This window comes from Neolamprologus multifasciatus, chromosome 17 (genome assembly GCF_963576455.1).
Source record: "Neolamprologus multifasciatus chromosome 17, fNeoMul1.2, whole genome shotgun sequence".
Taxonomy (NCBI): Eukaryota; Metazoa; Chordata; class Actinopteri; order Cichliformes; family Cichlidae; genus Neolamprologus; species Neolamprologus multifasciatus.
This window is the reverse complement of record NC_140455.1, coordinates 26972741-26990955: the sequence shown is the minus strand read 5'-3', so window position 1 is coordinate 26990955 and position 18215 is coordinate 26972741. Positions and strand designations below refer to the sequence as shown.

Below are 18215 nucleotides of genomic sequence, written 5' to 3'. Positions count from 1 at the left end.
ATATGCGATGTCTCTAACCACTATTCTGAACAAAATGACTTTTTAATTCTGCTAATTTTGGTTCAATATGATACAGAAAAAATCATCTGTCACGGCTGAATAAATTTCACCAATTTTTCGAGACATAATATTGCAGCTGCACAGCATCAAACCACTGCTAGTCTCACATAGCCAGATTTATCTCCACAGCAGTGTGTCAGAGCTGGAGAATGGTGTGACTGCACCCATTATCTTTCTGCTACAGGGTGGAAAAAAGGCTTTTCTGTTGCAAGAAGAACCAAGTTGGCCTTATTACATGATCCAAATCTTCATCCAGACTTGCAGTTTTTAGCATGTGCTGTAAGTTGGCAACGCAGTGGTTGCTGTTGTTGTTTTCTGTTGTGAAAGGAGTTCACTTACAGATAGCACAAGAGTTATGCAGTGTGATTGTAAATATAGATGTAGAGTGTGGCCACTGGAAGGTTTATATCTACACTCTACATCATGCAAGTCACACCACTAGCTCACTTTAGTTCACTGATGTTTCTCCTTTACTTTTTGTCTCAGTAACCCTGACAAGGGCCTTCAGTTCCTGATCTCAAGAGGCTTCATCCCAGACACGCCCATCGGTGTTGCCCACTTTCTGCTACAGCGAAAGGGCCTGAGTCGACAAATGATTGGAGAGTTCCTCGGCAACAGCAAGAAGCCCTTCAACAGAGATGTCCTAGAGTGAGTAGCCCACAGGACTGCAGATATTGATTCCCCAAATCATTTGGGGGGATCTTTTCTCAGTAATCTATCCTTTTTCATTTGCGGTCATTTCATTATAGTTTCCATTGTCATAAGCACATCTGAAATAAGCTCAAATTGAAGTTATAAGATCCAAAATTCAAAAACGAGCTCTTGTCTGATTCTTCAGCTCGTAAATGTAGGTTTACATGTAGGGGAAGAACTACTACAGAAATTAAAGGAGGTTGACATGAAGCAAAAGAAACATTTTCCTGGCTTAATAACATTTTACTCATCTTTATCACATTCATGTTAAAACTGTTGTTAATATAGAGCAGAAGTGAAAAACAAGGAACAGTTTATCTGCGATCTGATAACATAAATATTACTTTTGAGATTTCATAAACTTCCATTTCCATTCAGGACATAGGGTAGATGTACTGAAGTGTGGGAGATAAGGCACTGCTTTATCTGTGTGTGTGTGTGTGTGTGTGTGTTTGGTACTGATACGTGTTGGGCATATTGAGAGGCTGCGTCTGACTCGAGGGTTTGGTTTCTTGCTCACTCCTCTCCATAGCTACTTGTATGCTACGTGAAAACATTTTGGCTGACTCCTTATGAAATCTATGGACCGATAATACAGTAGTTTGTAGTAGCGCCAGAGTCATGGGCTCAAACTCAGGTAGGGTCCTTGTGTGGAGTTTGCACATAGAGACTGTGTAATTCGATCACTGGCCACTAGGTGAAATAAGAAAACCTCCTTGTGACTGCTTTCGTCGCTAGCAAAGACAGCTGCATTCATTAGCTGGTCAGCTGCAACACATTAAAGTGTATGTAAAGGTAGCATCACTGTAGTTTAATTCTGTGTAGTCTCCACTTTTCATAATAACTGCTAACAGCAGAAAGTCTTTGCACTGCATGTAGGCCATAGCACAGGTTTGTTTACTGAGTCCTTCCATCTCTGTGGTGCCGACTTGGCAGCTTTCCAATGGCTGTCAGTGAGATAAAATATGGCTCGCTGCTGAGACCAAAAGTAGCTCTTTTAACATTTTCCCAATAATTAGATTCTATTTAAATAATACAAAACTATCAATCTGATTTCGATCGGATAGCTGAAATTAAACCAAAAACTAATACCAGGATATCCTGGTGGTTTATCACTCATCTGGAAGGTTCATGTGGCCACTTCCCATGGTGCACCACAGCAGCGTCTTTAGTGCAAAATCAGGCTTTTAGATATCTTTAGATATCTGAGTTCCCACTGTGCGGTTCACTTCAAAATGCAGGATCCTGAAACTCCAGCTGTATGGCATCAATAACATCAAGTCTCAGCCCAGATAATTGTGATAACAGGAAGATGCTTTTCCAGTCCTGACAGAGCTCCTCGAGAGTTACAGAAGACATCATGCGATTGTTTTTAAGATCTGAAAAATGACTCTTTTCATCTGACGTTAATATTTGATGTAGACATTTCTTGGTCTTTGTGTACAGGTATATTCATCTCAAGAACCTCTCAAGAACCTCACAGTCCACTAAAATTCCTTTGGAAGCTGAATGGATTTGCATTTTGGTTGCGAATGCTTTTCAAAAACAAGTGTTATGTGCAACAAAATATAGATACATGAGATAAATGAAGAAAAAAACAAACAAACAAACACATGAACTTTGGGGTTTAGAGAACAAGAACTAATGTCTCCTTCATATGCACACAGACACACATACATACACACAACTCACTTCCCCCTGCAAGATTAATTCCAGGTCATTAACTTTATTGCCTTTTATTTGCTTTTAAAGTACAAAGATCCCTCTCCCGTCCTCGTCTTCAGTTATTTCCATCTTTCAACACCTTCCTTGCTTTATCTCACTAATTGCCTCTACTCTGTTAAATTCTGTGCTTCACCAATTATGTCTAAATTTGCATATCAGCTCAATGAGGTTGTGAAGATCTTTCTTTTTATCTCCCGCCTTTTTGTACAAGTTACAAAACCAAGAACGGGCTTAGTCTTTGCAAGGTCAGACAAACACTCCATAGCACTCTACCAAGTTGTTCATTCCAGCTCATGCTCATCTAATATCCATATTTCCTCAAAAGGACACCGTCATGGTTTCAAAGACATTTTATTAACAGGAATATGCTCTTAAGGCTTCAAGCTCAAATTCACACCACAGATATATTCTCAGTGCAGGTGATATTGGTATATATATATATATATATATATATTCCCTGCAGCACTCAAACAGCAACACTCGGGGTGAAAGTGATGTTGAAGAGGACCGTGATAGAGTGAAAAGTGTGCGAGAGCACTTTCGATAAAGTGTGCAGTCACAGGAGAGCGGGTGAGGGATAGCAGTCTAATGTGAAAATCACTCATGGTGATTTACTGAGCCTGAATGAGTCGGTGTGGATATGTGAGTCTGTGTGCGTGTGTGTGTGTGCGTGTGTGTGTGCACGTGTCTGCAAGCATGTGACTTTTCAAGTACAGGGAGGCTGTATGTGCATGTGACCTAGCCTTGCATCAATACGTGGTTATGGTATCTCCCTCCTCTCCTCATAAAGCAAACTAAGTCTCATTCCCTTCACATTTCTTGGTGCATAAACAACAATAGTTAAAGTGTCTCAAGACAATTAAGCCAATTTGTGGTTATAGATTTGGGTGCCAGAAAATGGACACCCCAAGGACTCATTTACTGATAACACGGTGCACTTGTTTAGCATGAAAAATGAGATCTTGTTTTCAGCCTGTCATCTACTCATTGGCTGCTTAAAATATGGCTCCATCTGGCCTTTTATGTCTTTTTATTTTCATATGTATTTGTATGCATACCTGCCATCGCAGCTTTGTAAACATAAAGTACAGTTTAAGTGGTGTTCTGCAGACAGATGTGTCTACTTCTCTCCAAGGCGCTGCAAGCGAGTCAACGATAGTGTGTGTTTGTGTTTGTGTTTTATGTGTGCGTGTGTTTTCCCATGCAGATGTGTAATTATGCCAGAGTGTATGGGGAGAGATGTAAGAGGGGAGGAGAGGGCTGATGTACTTAGGCTAAAGAGCATCTCGTCTGACATTACATAAACAAGGAGTGACAGCCAGGGAAGAAGGGAGAGAGAGGTGGTGGAGCAAGGAAGTGAGTCATGAAGAGGGCGATCAGGGTGGTCTGACAGTCGACGAGTTGATAAAGAAGACGATCAATCCAGGCTCATAGTATGAGCTTAACTTTTATGAGCTAAGTGCTATAATTTGTTGACAATATGCACAATTTGACCTGTCTGTTAGTTAAGTGTAATTATTAATTGCACTATCTCTATTAATGCAGCATTGAGCAATGAAGGTCAGAAAAAAATCTGTGCTGTGCACTCTCTAAAACCATGCAGGTTAGGTTTCATTGGTATATCTAAAAACGCCCATGACTTTGCATAAGATGAGCAGTGATGGATAGATAATAAAAGGTTAGATAATGATCGTGTCTGCTATTTGTGCTCATAAATGACCCAACCAAGGATACTTGAAACAAATGTATGGTAATTTGTTACCATTTAAGGCCAACCTGTGGTGTCCTATTGGTGTCTATTTGCTTAGCTGTACATTTAAGCAGAAGGAAAGACGGAAAGATGTAACCAACATTGTAACCATGGAAATGCAGTTGTGTACAGTCTGAAATAACTTAAAAGTGCATCATATATGAGAGAATAGCAACTTTCTGGCTGTAACAGCTTCTTTCTATTTGCTGAAAAAGGAACAGAAACAATGTTTTAATCATGCTTAACATTCAACTGATTAACTGTATATAAATGATAGGCTTAGCTAAGTTTCACCCAAGATTCATTGTGAGGCTTCAGGCTGAACAAATTTGTCTTGGTTTTTTGAAACTAGATGTGACAAGCAAGAAGTTACCTGAGTGAAACCAAACTGTCAAGAGTAAAACATACCCTGCTTTAGTTTAACTCTTGATTTGATCTGAAACTAGCGACTGAGTCCCTAAATTCATCAGTAAAGTAATTACTGAAGTCCAGCCAGCTAAGTCTCTGTTCAAATGCCCAAAGGGGACACAAACACACTTTTGACCTGGAGACTCTCACCTGAGATCACTTAAGTTTTGCTGTCACTCACTGTTTATGTTCATTTATACTTGGTTGGTTATGTTGCACCCTGGGAGGACACCAGGGCTTTATTTCTGTGCTTTACAGGAGCATGAAGCAACACACTGCTAAAACAACTAGCTTCTCTTGTTAGTCAACAAGAAGAAGAAACTTTTCTTTATCTTGTACGGCTTGAATTTCTACACCATTACACACTATTAGTAGCTCTAATGAGCTGACTGGCAGAATAATTTCAAGATTTACTGCAATTAATAATTGGAATTAATATTAATAAAGTTGATAGCAGTGTTGCTGTAAGTAGTAATAGAGATGTACAGTAAACCAGTTAGTAATGCTTTTGCACAGTACTGTGCAATTGTTTCTTTGTATGTTGCTTTCAAGGAGCCAGACTTATCATTTTTAAGGTAGTCTTTAGAAATAGTTCTCCAGGTTTACTGAAAACTGTCTTACTTTGTAGACTAGCTGCTTTTTAACCCATTTTCAGTCCATTTCTTCTACTCAACCTTTTCCGTAGGAATGCTGTTTTGTTGGTTAAACCACTTAACACTGACCTATAAATCTATTGGTGTTATGGGTCTTATCAAAACAAATGTTAACATTTGATTGGCAACAGCTTCATTTTCCAGCATGACAATGATCGCAAACACACTGCCACTGCAGTAAAAGCATACATGGTTAGAAAGAACTACACGCACGCACACACAGGGGAACGCTATGAGTCGTGGATCGGCCTCCCCAAAGCCTGGACATCAAGAACTGAAGTGATGTTGTCGGTGTGAGCAGAATTTGCTGTTCTCTGCAGTGCTGTGTGTTATACTGTATGTGTATGGCAGGACTGAAGACTCAGCTATCTGATGCTTTTCTGCTGGAGCAGCATGTGTCACAGTCAAGTACTCACCTCATTAACTCCCTTTGTTCACAGTAATCCATCATAATGTAGAGTGTGTCTGTGCATCTCCCTATTTCCCGCAGTACTGCAAGTAGAAAAGATCAGAGGCAAAGGATAATGTCATGGCCCCGCTACTTATTTTATTTATTGATGATTTTACTGTCAACGCTATCTTTTCTCTTTAAAGCATTTAATCCCTACTACTACTACTACACTACAACCACTAAGTGTGAGTTAATTAGTTAGTTAATCTTGAATTGGTATGGGCAGGATAAATAATTATAATTGTACCTCAATAGGCAACCTAACATCGGGCTAGGAAAACTTTAACCCTGCCCCATGGTATTTCCAAAGTCACCTTCCACTTCAAACCCCATTTCACCTTCAAATTGCCCTTCTTGTATTTATCTCCCTGTGAACTCATTGGACAGGATATTTTGCTTTTTTAATTAAAGTAATTAAGTTTGGGTTGTCAGGTAATAGGAGGATTTTCTGCTCTGAGGCATTGTGTGTGCATATGTGTGTGTAAATGTGTGTCTTGGCAGCTGTGGCACGAGAAGATAGCCGGGCCCAGTCTTATCCCTGGTGTCCGTGCGTGGCTAATACTTGCAGTAAGCAGAGTGGTGCTGTGACTGGGAAGCAGATGAGTGAGAGTTTTGCATCCTTTATCTTAGGTGTTCATCCACACGTTCATCCAGCCCACCAGTGAAGGGGCAACCTCTACTCAACCTCTAGTGAATGTGGCTATAAATTGTAATATATTTTCCTATCTCCTATGCTCTTTGCTTATCTCATTGCTGCCTCTCTGTGCTTCACAGTTGTGTGGTGGATGAGATGGATTTCTCAGGCATGGAGCTGGACGAAGCGCTGAGGAAGTTTCAGGCCCACATTCGTGTCCAGGGGGAAGCCCAGAAGGTGGAACGTCTCATCGAGGCCTTCAGGTACTTACAGTACAGCTAGCCTTTCACATAAGTTTTTTTTTTTTTTTTAAGAAAATGTTTATCAGTCGGTATGCTGATTAAATAGGGAGCACACCAGCTTCTGTTTCCACAGAGTTACGGCTGCTGGTTTTACATGTAATTATTATCAAGTTTGTTTCATACCTCATCTATCATCTTGGCATTGCAGACTAAGGTAAACACTACAATATCCATAAGTCTTGGTGGTCAGGGGAATAGAGGAGGGCATGAATAATAAAACAAAAAATGGATTTGTAGTTGTGCAATAGCTCCTTATAATTGAATCAGAATTTAAAAGTAGCAGTAGAAACTGTCACTTCAGCTTCCACAAAGTACACAATTCTAGGCTAAGTAATAGGAGAGTCTGGGAATTTGGGGAAATTAGGCTTGACATGTTATCAAAGAATCTGATATTTCATATATATATATATATATATATATATATATATATATATATATATATATATATACACACCAGTTCTTTAAAAGAAAATATATACTAACTAGATATTGAAAGAATTGAAGTGTGAGTGATGTCACAATGACATGATTAACTGAAATAGCTCAAGTTGTATTGTCTTGCTTTAAAACTCCATTCACTGCACCCTAAACCTCTCCTCATTCAGGTATCTGGCCATAGTCATGTATTTAAGTTAGGATGCTATTTTGTAACATCTCCAAAAGCAAAAGTACAAGACTAAAAGTATAGTTAAAAGTGTAAGCTGCAAAACTTAAAATGTCCAGTTAATGTGACTACTACACTATGCAACCATGTTTTTCTTCTATGATAAAGAAGGATTTTTGGAATGATTTTTAAGGTTTTCTATTTATTTATTTATGTATTCTAAAAAAGAAATAACAAAAAGGAAAGAAAAGAAAATAAACTGACTTTTAAGCTCTAAAAAGTCATGCAGGCTGAATAGAGTTCTGTGGAAAAATCTTGAGCCATCACCCCGTATTTCTTTATATTTTGCCTCTAATAATTTTTTAAGCAATTTTTCTGAAGGTCTTTCTTTGGATATTGGCTGCATTTTCACTCGTTTTCTGCTAACTTTCCTGGATGATTTTGCCTCTTACATGTGGGTTCGGTCACAGTATTTTGGTGAACAATTATGTATGTAGCAGTCACAACTTTTGATCATGTTTAAATGTAAGTCACCCTTCATATTAAAAATTCAACTAGAAACAGTGTTTATTATCCAGCTAACTGGACTAAAGTCCATTAGCTACTTATTACCAATGCTGGTTGACAAAATCAGGATAACAACCTAGTAATGAACCTGCTGAATTCAACGAGAAGTTTGATTTCATGGTCATACAGATAAAAACCGATGGCTAAACAGGTGTAGGAAGGAAAAGAATCACTGGGGAATGAATGAACAGCCAATTCTTACTGAAGAAGCAAGCAAGAAACAGAGAGCTTTAGCTATGTATGGCTAATATATTTATTTATGTTCAGAAACATTGTTGTGCAGAAAGAATAAAGGCAACAAAAGAGCAGGATATGAATATTTATCATCTTGAATGTTATGTTTTCCTCATTTGGCAACATTTTTCCCCCACTGAAATGTAACTTTAGGTGTGACTAGAACGAGCTTAAAAAAAACTAACAAATTATGTACCATCACTCAAGAAATTACTTCAGGGCCAGACTTGTTGTTGTTGTAATGCTTTAAGATGCAGTTCATGCAGTTTACAAGTGTTTTGATCGTGAAATATTCTTAAAGAAAGTACCATACAGAAAAGCAAAGATGTGAATTTGTTGTCTTTTTTTTGGGTGAGAAGCAAGGTTAAGAGGGGACAGAAAAACAAGTATATAGCAGTTCAGTCAGAGAACTTTGATATTCGTGCATGCAAAGAGACCGGCACACACAAAGCGGAGTAGTCTTGGATTGCCATACATGAACATTAATTGAACATGAAGATTATAACACATTTTACTCTTTCCCCTCTGTGTGGCTGAACTAAAAAATGTAGACAATCCACTCCTCCATCTGAATAGCGAGGCAGTGTATAATTTCTGGCCACAATTTGCGACAGGGTGACAATTTGCGGTGCAGCTGTGGCTCTGTGTGTTAATGCTAACTGTTTGCCATCGCCCCTCTTGAGTAACAACCACCTGCCACAATTGTCAAGGTTCCCAATAGGGAGAAACATGGCTGCATTGTCATAAGCAGTGGGCAGGGAGGTTGGCACTGCTAATGTTTGGACATCAGGCTGGCTCTGCGTGCTATCAGGAGCAGGAGAGAGTAGGAGGGAGGAGGGGCTAAGGAGACAGAGACTAGAAAAGGAAGGGAAGAAGGGGAGAAAAAGGAAGGAGGGAGGATGGTTTATAAATATCCAACGTTGCATAACCGCCACTGCCTCTCTGTGCCTGCCTTTCCTTGCTCCCAGGCTTTGAAATGCCTCCAAACACACACACACACACGCACACACAACACAGAAAGAGAGTCTCAAAAGTAAGTGAAGGGGATTTGAAGCAGCAGTGAAAAACAGCGAGGGGAAAAAGTGGAAAAACACCCAGTAGCCTCAGTATCTGCTGCGTCAGTGTACTAATGAATGAGCAAATATGAATCATCTCCAAATGCTGCAGATATATTCAGTTTATGTTTTCCTTCCTGTGTTACAGTGTGATATCTGTATATATTTACTCACTATGTAATCACTATGTTATGTATCGGCTCTGTATATTACAGTCTTCATCGATGAAGACCATGCATCTTGTATAATTTCGCACTAAAATCCACCCAAGGAGCGCATGATGATGTATTACACCATTCAGGGCAATTTGGAAGAAAAGCTAAATTGCCAAAAACTGACAAATCCATTCAGCGAGAAGCATCATATGTCATTTTACCCTCTCATTTTCGTTTTTTACTTAGTCATTTTTCCATGCCCATCTGTGAAGAGTAACAACATACTCAGAAAGCGACATAAATTGAGGTTTTTCTCACTGCATGGTGCAACATTAGGATTCACAGACAAGGGTGTAATTATTGGTTGCTGACAAGTCACGGTTTTCAGACAGCGAGATGTGAATGAGCATCTGTGTGCCCTGTGATTATCACACTAAAGCAAATACAGTATGCGGGACGCCACAAATACGCAAAACATTTCATTTAACCCTCTGGTTTCTACCTGGCCATTTTTGGCCACTTCACTTTTCGGTTTTCAACCATTTTTGTTCTGTTAATGCAAATGGAATGAAACTTTCCAAAGGTGTGTATTTTATTAAAATTTTTTATTTTTCAACATCAGCTCCTTAATAATGTCAATAATATTCACTATACACCAAATTGTTCCCATTTTACTGATTGTGGCCATTTTTGGCCAATTGAAACCCATTATAACCACCTTTTTTGATTCCTTGTTACTGGCAGTACTATAGCATGCAATTTAGGTAAAATTGCTTTCATTCTAAACTCAACACATGAAAATTGTAGTTTTTCATTTTTTTCTACCACATGACATCCTTGGGCCATTTTCTGCCAAGCAAGCAATTTCATGTAATATTCTTGGTTTCCACTAGGTGGGTTGATGGGTTACCACACTCCAATGGACCAATATAATGAAACAATTTTGACATAGGTTTGGTCTTAAGGATCTGATAGTTTGTGTTTGTGCATGACATTGCAGCACAAACATGTATTTGCAAGATAGACTGGAATAAATAATGACGCATCAAACATTACATAGGCTGCAGTGAATTCCTGTGGATGCAGGATATTGAGCTTTGAGGTTCCCAGTCAAACTTAGCTTTGAAGCACATGTGAAAAGCACTTTTACTCTTGTATTTTTCATAAAAAGAGACCATACCCAAAATATTAACTCTAGAAACAAAAACAAAAACAAAAAAAACCCCAATCACAGGACATTTTGCACAGTTCAAACCTGCAGCTGCAGCGCAAACAACAACAAACACTGTTTGTAAACGTGTCCTGGAGTTTATGCAGGTGCAGACGTTGCTACTGCTGTAAGTAAACCTAACAGCTTCCAGACCATTTATTCTGGCAATATGGCAAGAAGGTGGGAGTGTCCCCCCCCCCCCCAAGAGGGACAAAGGGACCCCCTGATGATCCTCTAATCGCCTGAGCCAAGGTGTGAAACTGGGTGTGAACTCTGGCTGATTGGGAACCACACCCAGTTCAAAGCGTATAATATCTAAATTTTAATTATATTTTGGTTTTCATGACTAGGACTGGTGCTAATTTAAAAAATCAAGTCAATGAAAGTAGAAAAATGTTTTAATATATATGAATTTTATAGTATTTTGAAAACGTAAACATGGGTGGTCATTTTTGGCCACGAACAAATGAGAGGGATTTTTTTTGTTTTTCTGTCACTGCACAAAAAACCAAAGATACATAAAACTCATTGATACTTTTAATTATTGCTATGCATCTAACCTCCATCATGGTTAGAAAATAAATCAGTTTGCATGTATTATTTAGAAAAAAAATGGGGATTTTATGCTTTTATCCCTTTATCCCTTTATCCCTTTGTAAATCATTAAAATTATGTAATTTAACTGGTATTTAAAGGGTTAAAAGTCTGGATTTGAATTAAATTTTTTGTCTTGATGAACAGCACTGATACTAATCTAAAAAATCAAGTCAATGAAAGTAGAAAAATGTTTTAATATATATGAATTTTATAGTATTTTGAAAACGTAAACATGGGTGGTCATTTTTGGCCACGAACAAAATGAGAGGGATTTTTTTTGTTTTTTCTGTCACTGCACAAAAAACCAAAGATACATAAAACTCATTGATACTTTTAATTATTGCTATGCATCTAACCTCCATCATGGTTAGAAAATAAATCAGTTTGCATGTATTATTTAGAAAAAAAATGGGGATTTTATGCTTTTATCCCTTTGTAAATCATTAAAATTATGTAATTTAACTGTGATTTAAAGGGTTAAAAGTCTGGATTTGAATTAAATTTTGGTCTTGATGAACAGCGCTGATACTAATCTAAAAAAATCATGTCAAAAAAAGTGGAAATTTTTCTTAATATATATGAATTTTATAGCATTTTGTAAATGTAAACAGGGGGTGGCCATTTTTGGAAGTTTTTATGTTTTTCTGTCACTGCACAAAAAAACAAAGATGTATAAAAGTCATTGATACTTTTAATTATTGTTATACATCTAACCTCCATCATGGTTAGAAAGTAAATCAGATGGCATGTTTTATTTGGAAAAAAATTGGGGTTTTGCGATTTTTTCCATTTATGAGTTCCTAGGATTATGTGATCTAACTGGTATTTAAAGGGTTAAAATTATGAATTTGAATGAAATTTTGGTCTTGATGAACAGCACTGGTACTAATCTAAAAAATCATGTCAAAAAAAGTGGAAATTTTTCTTAATATATATGAATTTTATAGCATTTTGTAAATGTAAACAGGGGGTGGCCATTTTTGGCCACAAACAAGCTGAGAGGAAGTTTTTATGTTTTTCTGTCACTGCACAAAAAAACAAAGATGTATAAAAGTCATTGATACTTTTAATTATTGTTATACATCTAACCTCCATCATGGTTAGAAAGTAAATCAGATGGCATGTTTTATTTGGAAAAAAATTGGGGTTTTGTGATTTTTTCCATTTATGAGTTCCTAGGATTATGTGATCTAACTGGTATTTAAAGGGTTAAAATTATGAATTTGAATGAAATTTTGATTTTCATGAACAGCACTGGTACTAATCTAAAAAATCATGTAAAAAAAAGTGGGAATTTTTCTTAATATATATGAATTTTATAGCATTTTGTAAACGTAAACAAGGGGTGGCCATTTTTGGCCACAAACAAGCTGAGAGGAAGTTTTTATGTTTTTCTGTCACTGCACAAAAAAACAAAGATGTATAAAAGTCATTGATACTTTTAATTATTGTTATACATCTAACCTCCATCATGGTTAGAAAGTAAATCAGATGGCATGTTTTATTTGGAAAAAAATTGGGGTTTTGTGATTTTTTCCATTTATGAGTTCCTAGGATTATGTGATCTAACTGGTATTTAAAGGGTTAAAATTATGAATTTGAATGAAATTTTGATTTTCATGAACAGCACTGGTACTAATCTAAAAAATCATGTAAAAAAAAGTGGGAATTTTTCTTAATATATATGAATTTTATAGCATTTTGTAAACGTAAACAAGGGGTGGCCATTTTTGGCCACAAACAAGCTGAGAGGAAGTTTTTATGTTTTCTGTCACTGCACAAAAAAACAAAGATGTATAAAAGTCATTGATACTTTTAATTATTGTTATACATCTAACCTCCATCATGGTTAGAAAGTAAATCAGATGGCATGTTTTATTTGGAAAAAAATTGGGGTTTTGTGATTTTTTCCATTTATGAGTTCCTAGGATTATGTGATCTAACTGGTATTTAAAGGGTTAAAATTATGAATTTGAATGAAATTTTGATTTTCATGAACAGCACTGGTACTAATCTAAAAAATCATGTAAAAAAAAGTGGGAATTTTTCTTAATATATATGAATTTTATAGCATTTTGTAAACGTAAACAAGGGGTGGCCATTTTTGGCCACAAACAAGCTGAGAGGGTAGTGATTTTTATGGAATCCAGAGGGTTAAGGCACTCAAACATATATCTAGACATGCACATGTGTAATCATTGAGACTGAGCCCTAAAATGCACACTCAAAACTGGCACAGAAAGCGTGAAGCTACATGCATGCACACCTATATAGAATGTGGGTAAAGTAGGGGAGGATTAACTACCTTTCTAGCAGACTCTTTGTGCACACACAGTTATCAACTGTGTTGTAGAATAATGCTGATGGCAGTTCGACAATTTATTTTTAGATGCTACATGAGCTACCACATTATGGTGGGTGTTTTTCAAACCATTATTGTAGTAAAACTCCAATTCAAAAAAACTTGAGATGTTGTGTAAAGTGTAACTAAAAACAGAATGCAGTGATTTGCAAGTCTCATTAACCCATATAATAGAACATAACGTGAAATGTTTGAAAAAATGTATCATTTTGAGAAAAAAAGACAACGTAATTTTGAATTTGATGACAGCAACAGGTTTCAAACAGTTGAGACAGGGCAACAAATGGCTGGAAAAGTAAGAGATACTAAAAAGAAACAGCTGGAGGAACGTTCAGCAACTAATTAAGTAATTAGCAACAGTCATCAATACCATGATTGGATATATACAGAGCATATTAGAGGGGCAGAATTTCTCAGAAGTAAAGTTGGACAGAAATTCACCAATCTGCAAAAAACCTTGTCTACAAATTGTAAATCAATTTCAGAATAATGTTCCTCAGCATAAAATTGGAATGACTTTGAATATCTCATCATCTGCAGTAATCATGATCATCATGATCATCAGTAGATTCAGAAAATCTGGAGAAATTTCTACGTGCAAGAGTCAAGACTGAATCTTGATTTTGGATGCCCGTGATCTTTGAGCCCTCGGGCAGCACTGCATCTTTCTGTCACCGAAATCACTCAGTGACCACTGGGACACTTCCAGAAATCATTCTCTGTGAGCACAGTTCACAACAAACTGCCGTCTAATAAAGCTTATTTGAAATAGGCCGACGTAAAGTGAAAAACTGTTCTGTGGTCAGGCAAATCAAAGTGAGAGGAGGAGTGAAACCCAAGATAACCCGTCTTTGATGGTTATGGCAGTGCATTAATGTCTATGGAATTGGCAACTTGCACATCTGGAAAGGCACCATCAAGCTTAAAAGACATATACAGGTTTCGAAGTAACATATGTACCCATCCAGATGTTGTCTTTTTCAAGAAAGAAAATGCATATTGCAGCAAGACTAAACCACATACTATTACATATCAGCATCGTGGAATGAAAAATATTCCAAAAATGACCCAGGCCTGTTGAGCATCTGGACACCGATTTCATACAAGAATGGGACTAATCTCATCAGTTTGCAGATGTTAAGAAACTGTTCAAATAAAAGAAAGAAAATTCCTTCTTGTAAAAAAAGACGGCATGCTATACAGTGGTAAACAACTTTTATGAGGTCAAAATGACTTTATGTTTCTGGTAAAATGATAAAATGATTTGATATATTTTCTGTGCTTGTGAGATTTACAAATCATTCCGTTCTGTTTTCATTTAGAATTTGAACAACTTCCTAACTTTTTGGTGACGTGTGTTGAGACTGAATGCATTGTTGCATTTAAAAAGACGTAGCACTTGACAAAAAGCAACTCAAATTCAAATTCAAATTTTTTTTATTTGTCACATACACAGTCATACACAGTACGATATGCAGTGAAATGCTTAGACAACTGCTCTTGACCTAAAGAAAAAAAAGAAAAGGCTATGAATAAGATAGGAAATAAATATGAAAATTAAAAAGGGTAAATTTAACCAGGAAGGAATAAAATAAAATATAAAAATTAAGTTAAGAATGAGATAACTGTACAACACAAATTAGAATGAAGGGTAAATTTAACTGGGAAAGAATAAGATAAAATATATAAATTAAAGTTGAAAATAAAATAACTGTACAACAAAATACACAGTATAGAAATATATAAGAATGTATGAAGAAATATAAATATAAATATATATATACACACAATAACAGCAGCTGTACAAGAATTAACTGGAAATGAGGAATATAATGTCCAGTGTTGTGCAATCCACATTATTTAGTGTCTTGTGCAGTGCAAATATGCTTAAAGTGGTTTAAGTGATGAAGTGAAAACAATGTCCAGAATGTCCAGTGTGTGTGTAAGAACTATATGTGTGGGTCAGTACTGTTTGGTGGTGTGATTGAGAGACTGTATCGCCTGCGGGAAGAAGCTCCTCCTCAGTCTCTCTGTGTTGGTCTTCAGGGAGCGGAATCGCTTTCCTGACCTCAGCAGAGAGAACAGTCCGTTGTTGGGATGGCTGAGGTCCTTCACGATCTTCCTGGCCTTGGTCCAGCACCGCCTGCTGTAGATTGAGTGCAGGTCAGGGAGCTCTGAGCGGATGGTGCGCTCAGCTGATCGCACAACCCTCTGTAGAGCTCGTCTGTCCTGCATGGTGCTGTTCCCGAACCAGGTTAAGATGTTTCCCGTCAGGATGCTCTCTATGGTGCAGGAGTAAAAGTTCCTGAGCACCTTGGGGGGCAGTCGGAAGTCTCTCAAGCGTCTGAGGTGGTAGAGACGCTGACGGGCCTTTTTCACCACGGTGTTGATGTGACAGGACCATGACAGGTCCTGCGTGATGTGAACTCCGAGGTATTTGAAGCTGTCCACTCTCTCCACTGGGCACTCGTTGATGACAGGGGTCTGGTAGTTCCTCTCCTGCTTAGTGCTGAAGTCCACTATCATCTCCTTTGTCTTACTGACGTTTAGAAGGAGGTTGTTCCTCTGGCACCAGTTCTCCAGATTCCTAATCTCCTTCAGGTAGGGCATCTCGTTGTTGTCAGAGATCAGACCCACTACGACGGTGTCGTCAGCAAACTTGATGATGGTGGTGGAGCTGGTAGTGGCCACACAGTCATATGTGTACAAGGAGTACAGCAGAGGGCTCAGAACACACCCCTGGGGGGCTCCAGTGCTGAGAGTGGTGGAGGCTGAGACATGTCCGCCCATCCTTACTGCCTGTGGTCTGCCAGTTAGGAAGTTGGAGATCCACTGACACATAGATGAGCTGAGTCCCAGATGCTCCAGCTTGGTGGTGAGTGTGGAGGGAATTATGGTATTAAATGCAGAGCTGTAGTCTATGAAGAGCATTTTAACATAATTCCCCCTTCTAGTGTCCAAGTGAGTGAGTGATGTGTGGAGGAGATGAGAGATGGCATCGTCTGTGGAACGATTTGGACGGTAAGCGAACTGTAGTGGGTCCAGTGTGTCTGGTAGTGAAGAAATGATGAAGTCTCTGACCAGGCGTTCAAAGCACTTCATCACTACTGAGGTGAGGGCTACAGGGCGATAGTCATTGAGAGAAGCAGGGTGGAGTTTCTTTGGGACAGGAACAATGATGGACTCTTTGAAGCATGTGGGGATCACCGACTGAGATAAAGAGATGTTGAATATCTCAGTGAACACAGGAGCTAGCTGGTATGCGCAGTAAACTCTGTTTACATATGCAGACGATAAGTAACGTGTCCCAGTAACAGTACAGTGCCGTTTACTGTATGCTTGTATTCACAATAGGGACTGGAGGAGAGTGCAGAAACATGTCTGAGTGCAGGGGCAAAGCCGCAGGGTGACATTTACTGATGTGTCTCAATGACATCACCTGAAAGAAACCTCAGGAAGCAGCACAAGGAAAATGTACGCACTTGGATTTGTTATGTATTTATTTATTAATCAGAAGTACCAGAATGCTGCTCCCAACCTTTTCTGTGCTCTTTAACCCCTGATCTTTACTTAAAAATGCTCTCTAGCAGGGCTGATTAATTCATGGTTACTGTACATATATATAGATATATAGATATATAGATATTTCAACAGAAAGCCCACAAGGTCCACACACACCTTCTTTTTTAATCTATATATGACTTCCATATACATGTTGGATGTTCTTTTCTATTATTCATCACCTAACCATAAAGTTATTCTTGCACCACACCACCTTCTAGGCTTCTAGGAAGACATATAATGTATGCAAACACCTACCAGGCATCTAGTAGGCATCTACAAATCTACACTCCAGCACAACACTTCTTATACTTAGGAAAGTAAATCAAACTGAGCCTTTGCTTGAAGAAAAGGTGCCTAGGTAAGGGATTTCACATTTCAGTATTCAAGTATTTTCTCTTCTGCACAATGATAACCTGCAAAAAATTCATCCAACTAAGCCCGCAAACGTCAGACAGTGATTAACTGCAGAATAGGACTTGACTTTTTCAGGATTTTGGGGTGCTTAGTGCAAGTAACAGAGAGGATGAAACACTTAAAAAGAAGGTCAAATCCTTTGTTTTTGTCAGCAACATCACCCTCAGTTTCTAGTGTGATGCATGACCCATATAAGTATTCATTCCAGTGGGAGAAATGAGTTTTAGCAGAGCTCACACAACCTCACCAACGCACTGGTGCTGAGGGGCAGCTTACAGCATCATGTGAAGCCACCGGCAAAATTAAAGCCATAACTGTCATTTCAGTGTGACACTCTTATGCTAATGTTGTAATTTTAATAGCATGCAGTGTTTTAAAAAGTGTCTCCTGTGTATATTTATATATGTCCTATTTCCTGCCCCACCCTCTGTCATTCCTACATGGATAAACCATCCTTACCCCCAACTTTATTCATTTTACTCCCATTCTATATTATCTTACATAAAACATGTTTTACTGTTTTCTGTCCCTGTTTTTTCCTTTTCCTTTACACCCACAGTCAGCGGTACTGCATGTGTAACCCGGATGTGGTGCAGCAATTTCACAATCCAGACACCATCTTCATCCTGGCCTTTGCCATCATTCTGCTCAACACCGACATGTACAGCCCGAATATTAAGCCCGACCGGAAGATGCTGTTGGAGGACTTCATAAGGAATTTACGAGGTAAGGGACATCAAGGTCACGTTGAGGTCGCATTACGGCACAGCTTGCATC

The 18215-nt window shown here is 38.1% G+C and overlaps 1 protein-coding gene across 2 annotated transcripts in view; it reads left to right on the top strand.

The window, feature by feature from the left end:
- The window catches only part of iqsec3a (IQ motif and Sec7 domain ArfGEF 3a), a 129998-nt gene that overhangs the window by 83888 nt on the left and 27895 nt on the right, over positions 1-18215 (top strand). For both annotated transcript variants that reach the window (XM_085139087.1, XM_085139088.1), the window contains exons 5-7: positions 547-708; positions 6515-6637; positions 17998-18164. In XM_085139087.1, the coding sequence (XP_084995213.1) occupies positions 547-708; positions 6515-6637; positions 17998-18164 (452 nt within the window). The remainder of the gene's footprint in view (positions 1-546; positions 709-6514; positions 6638-17997; positions 18165-18215) is intronic.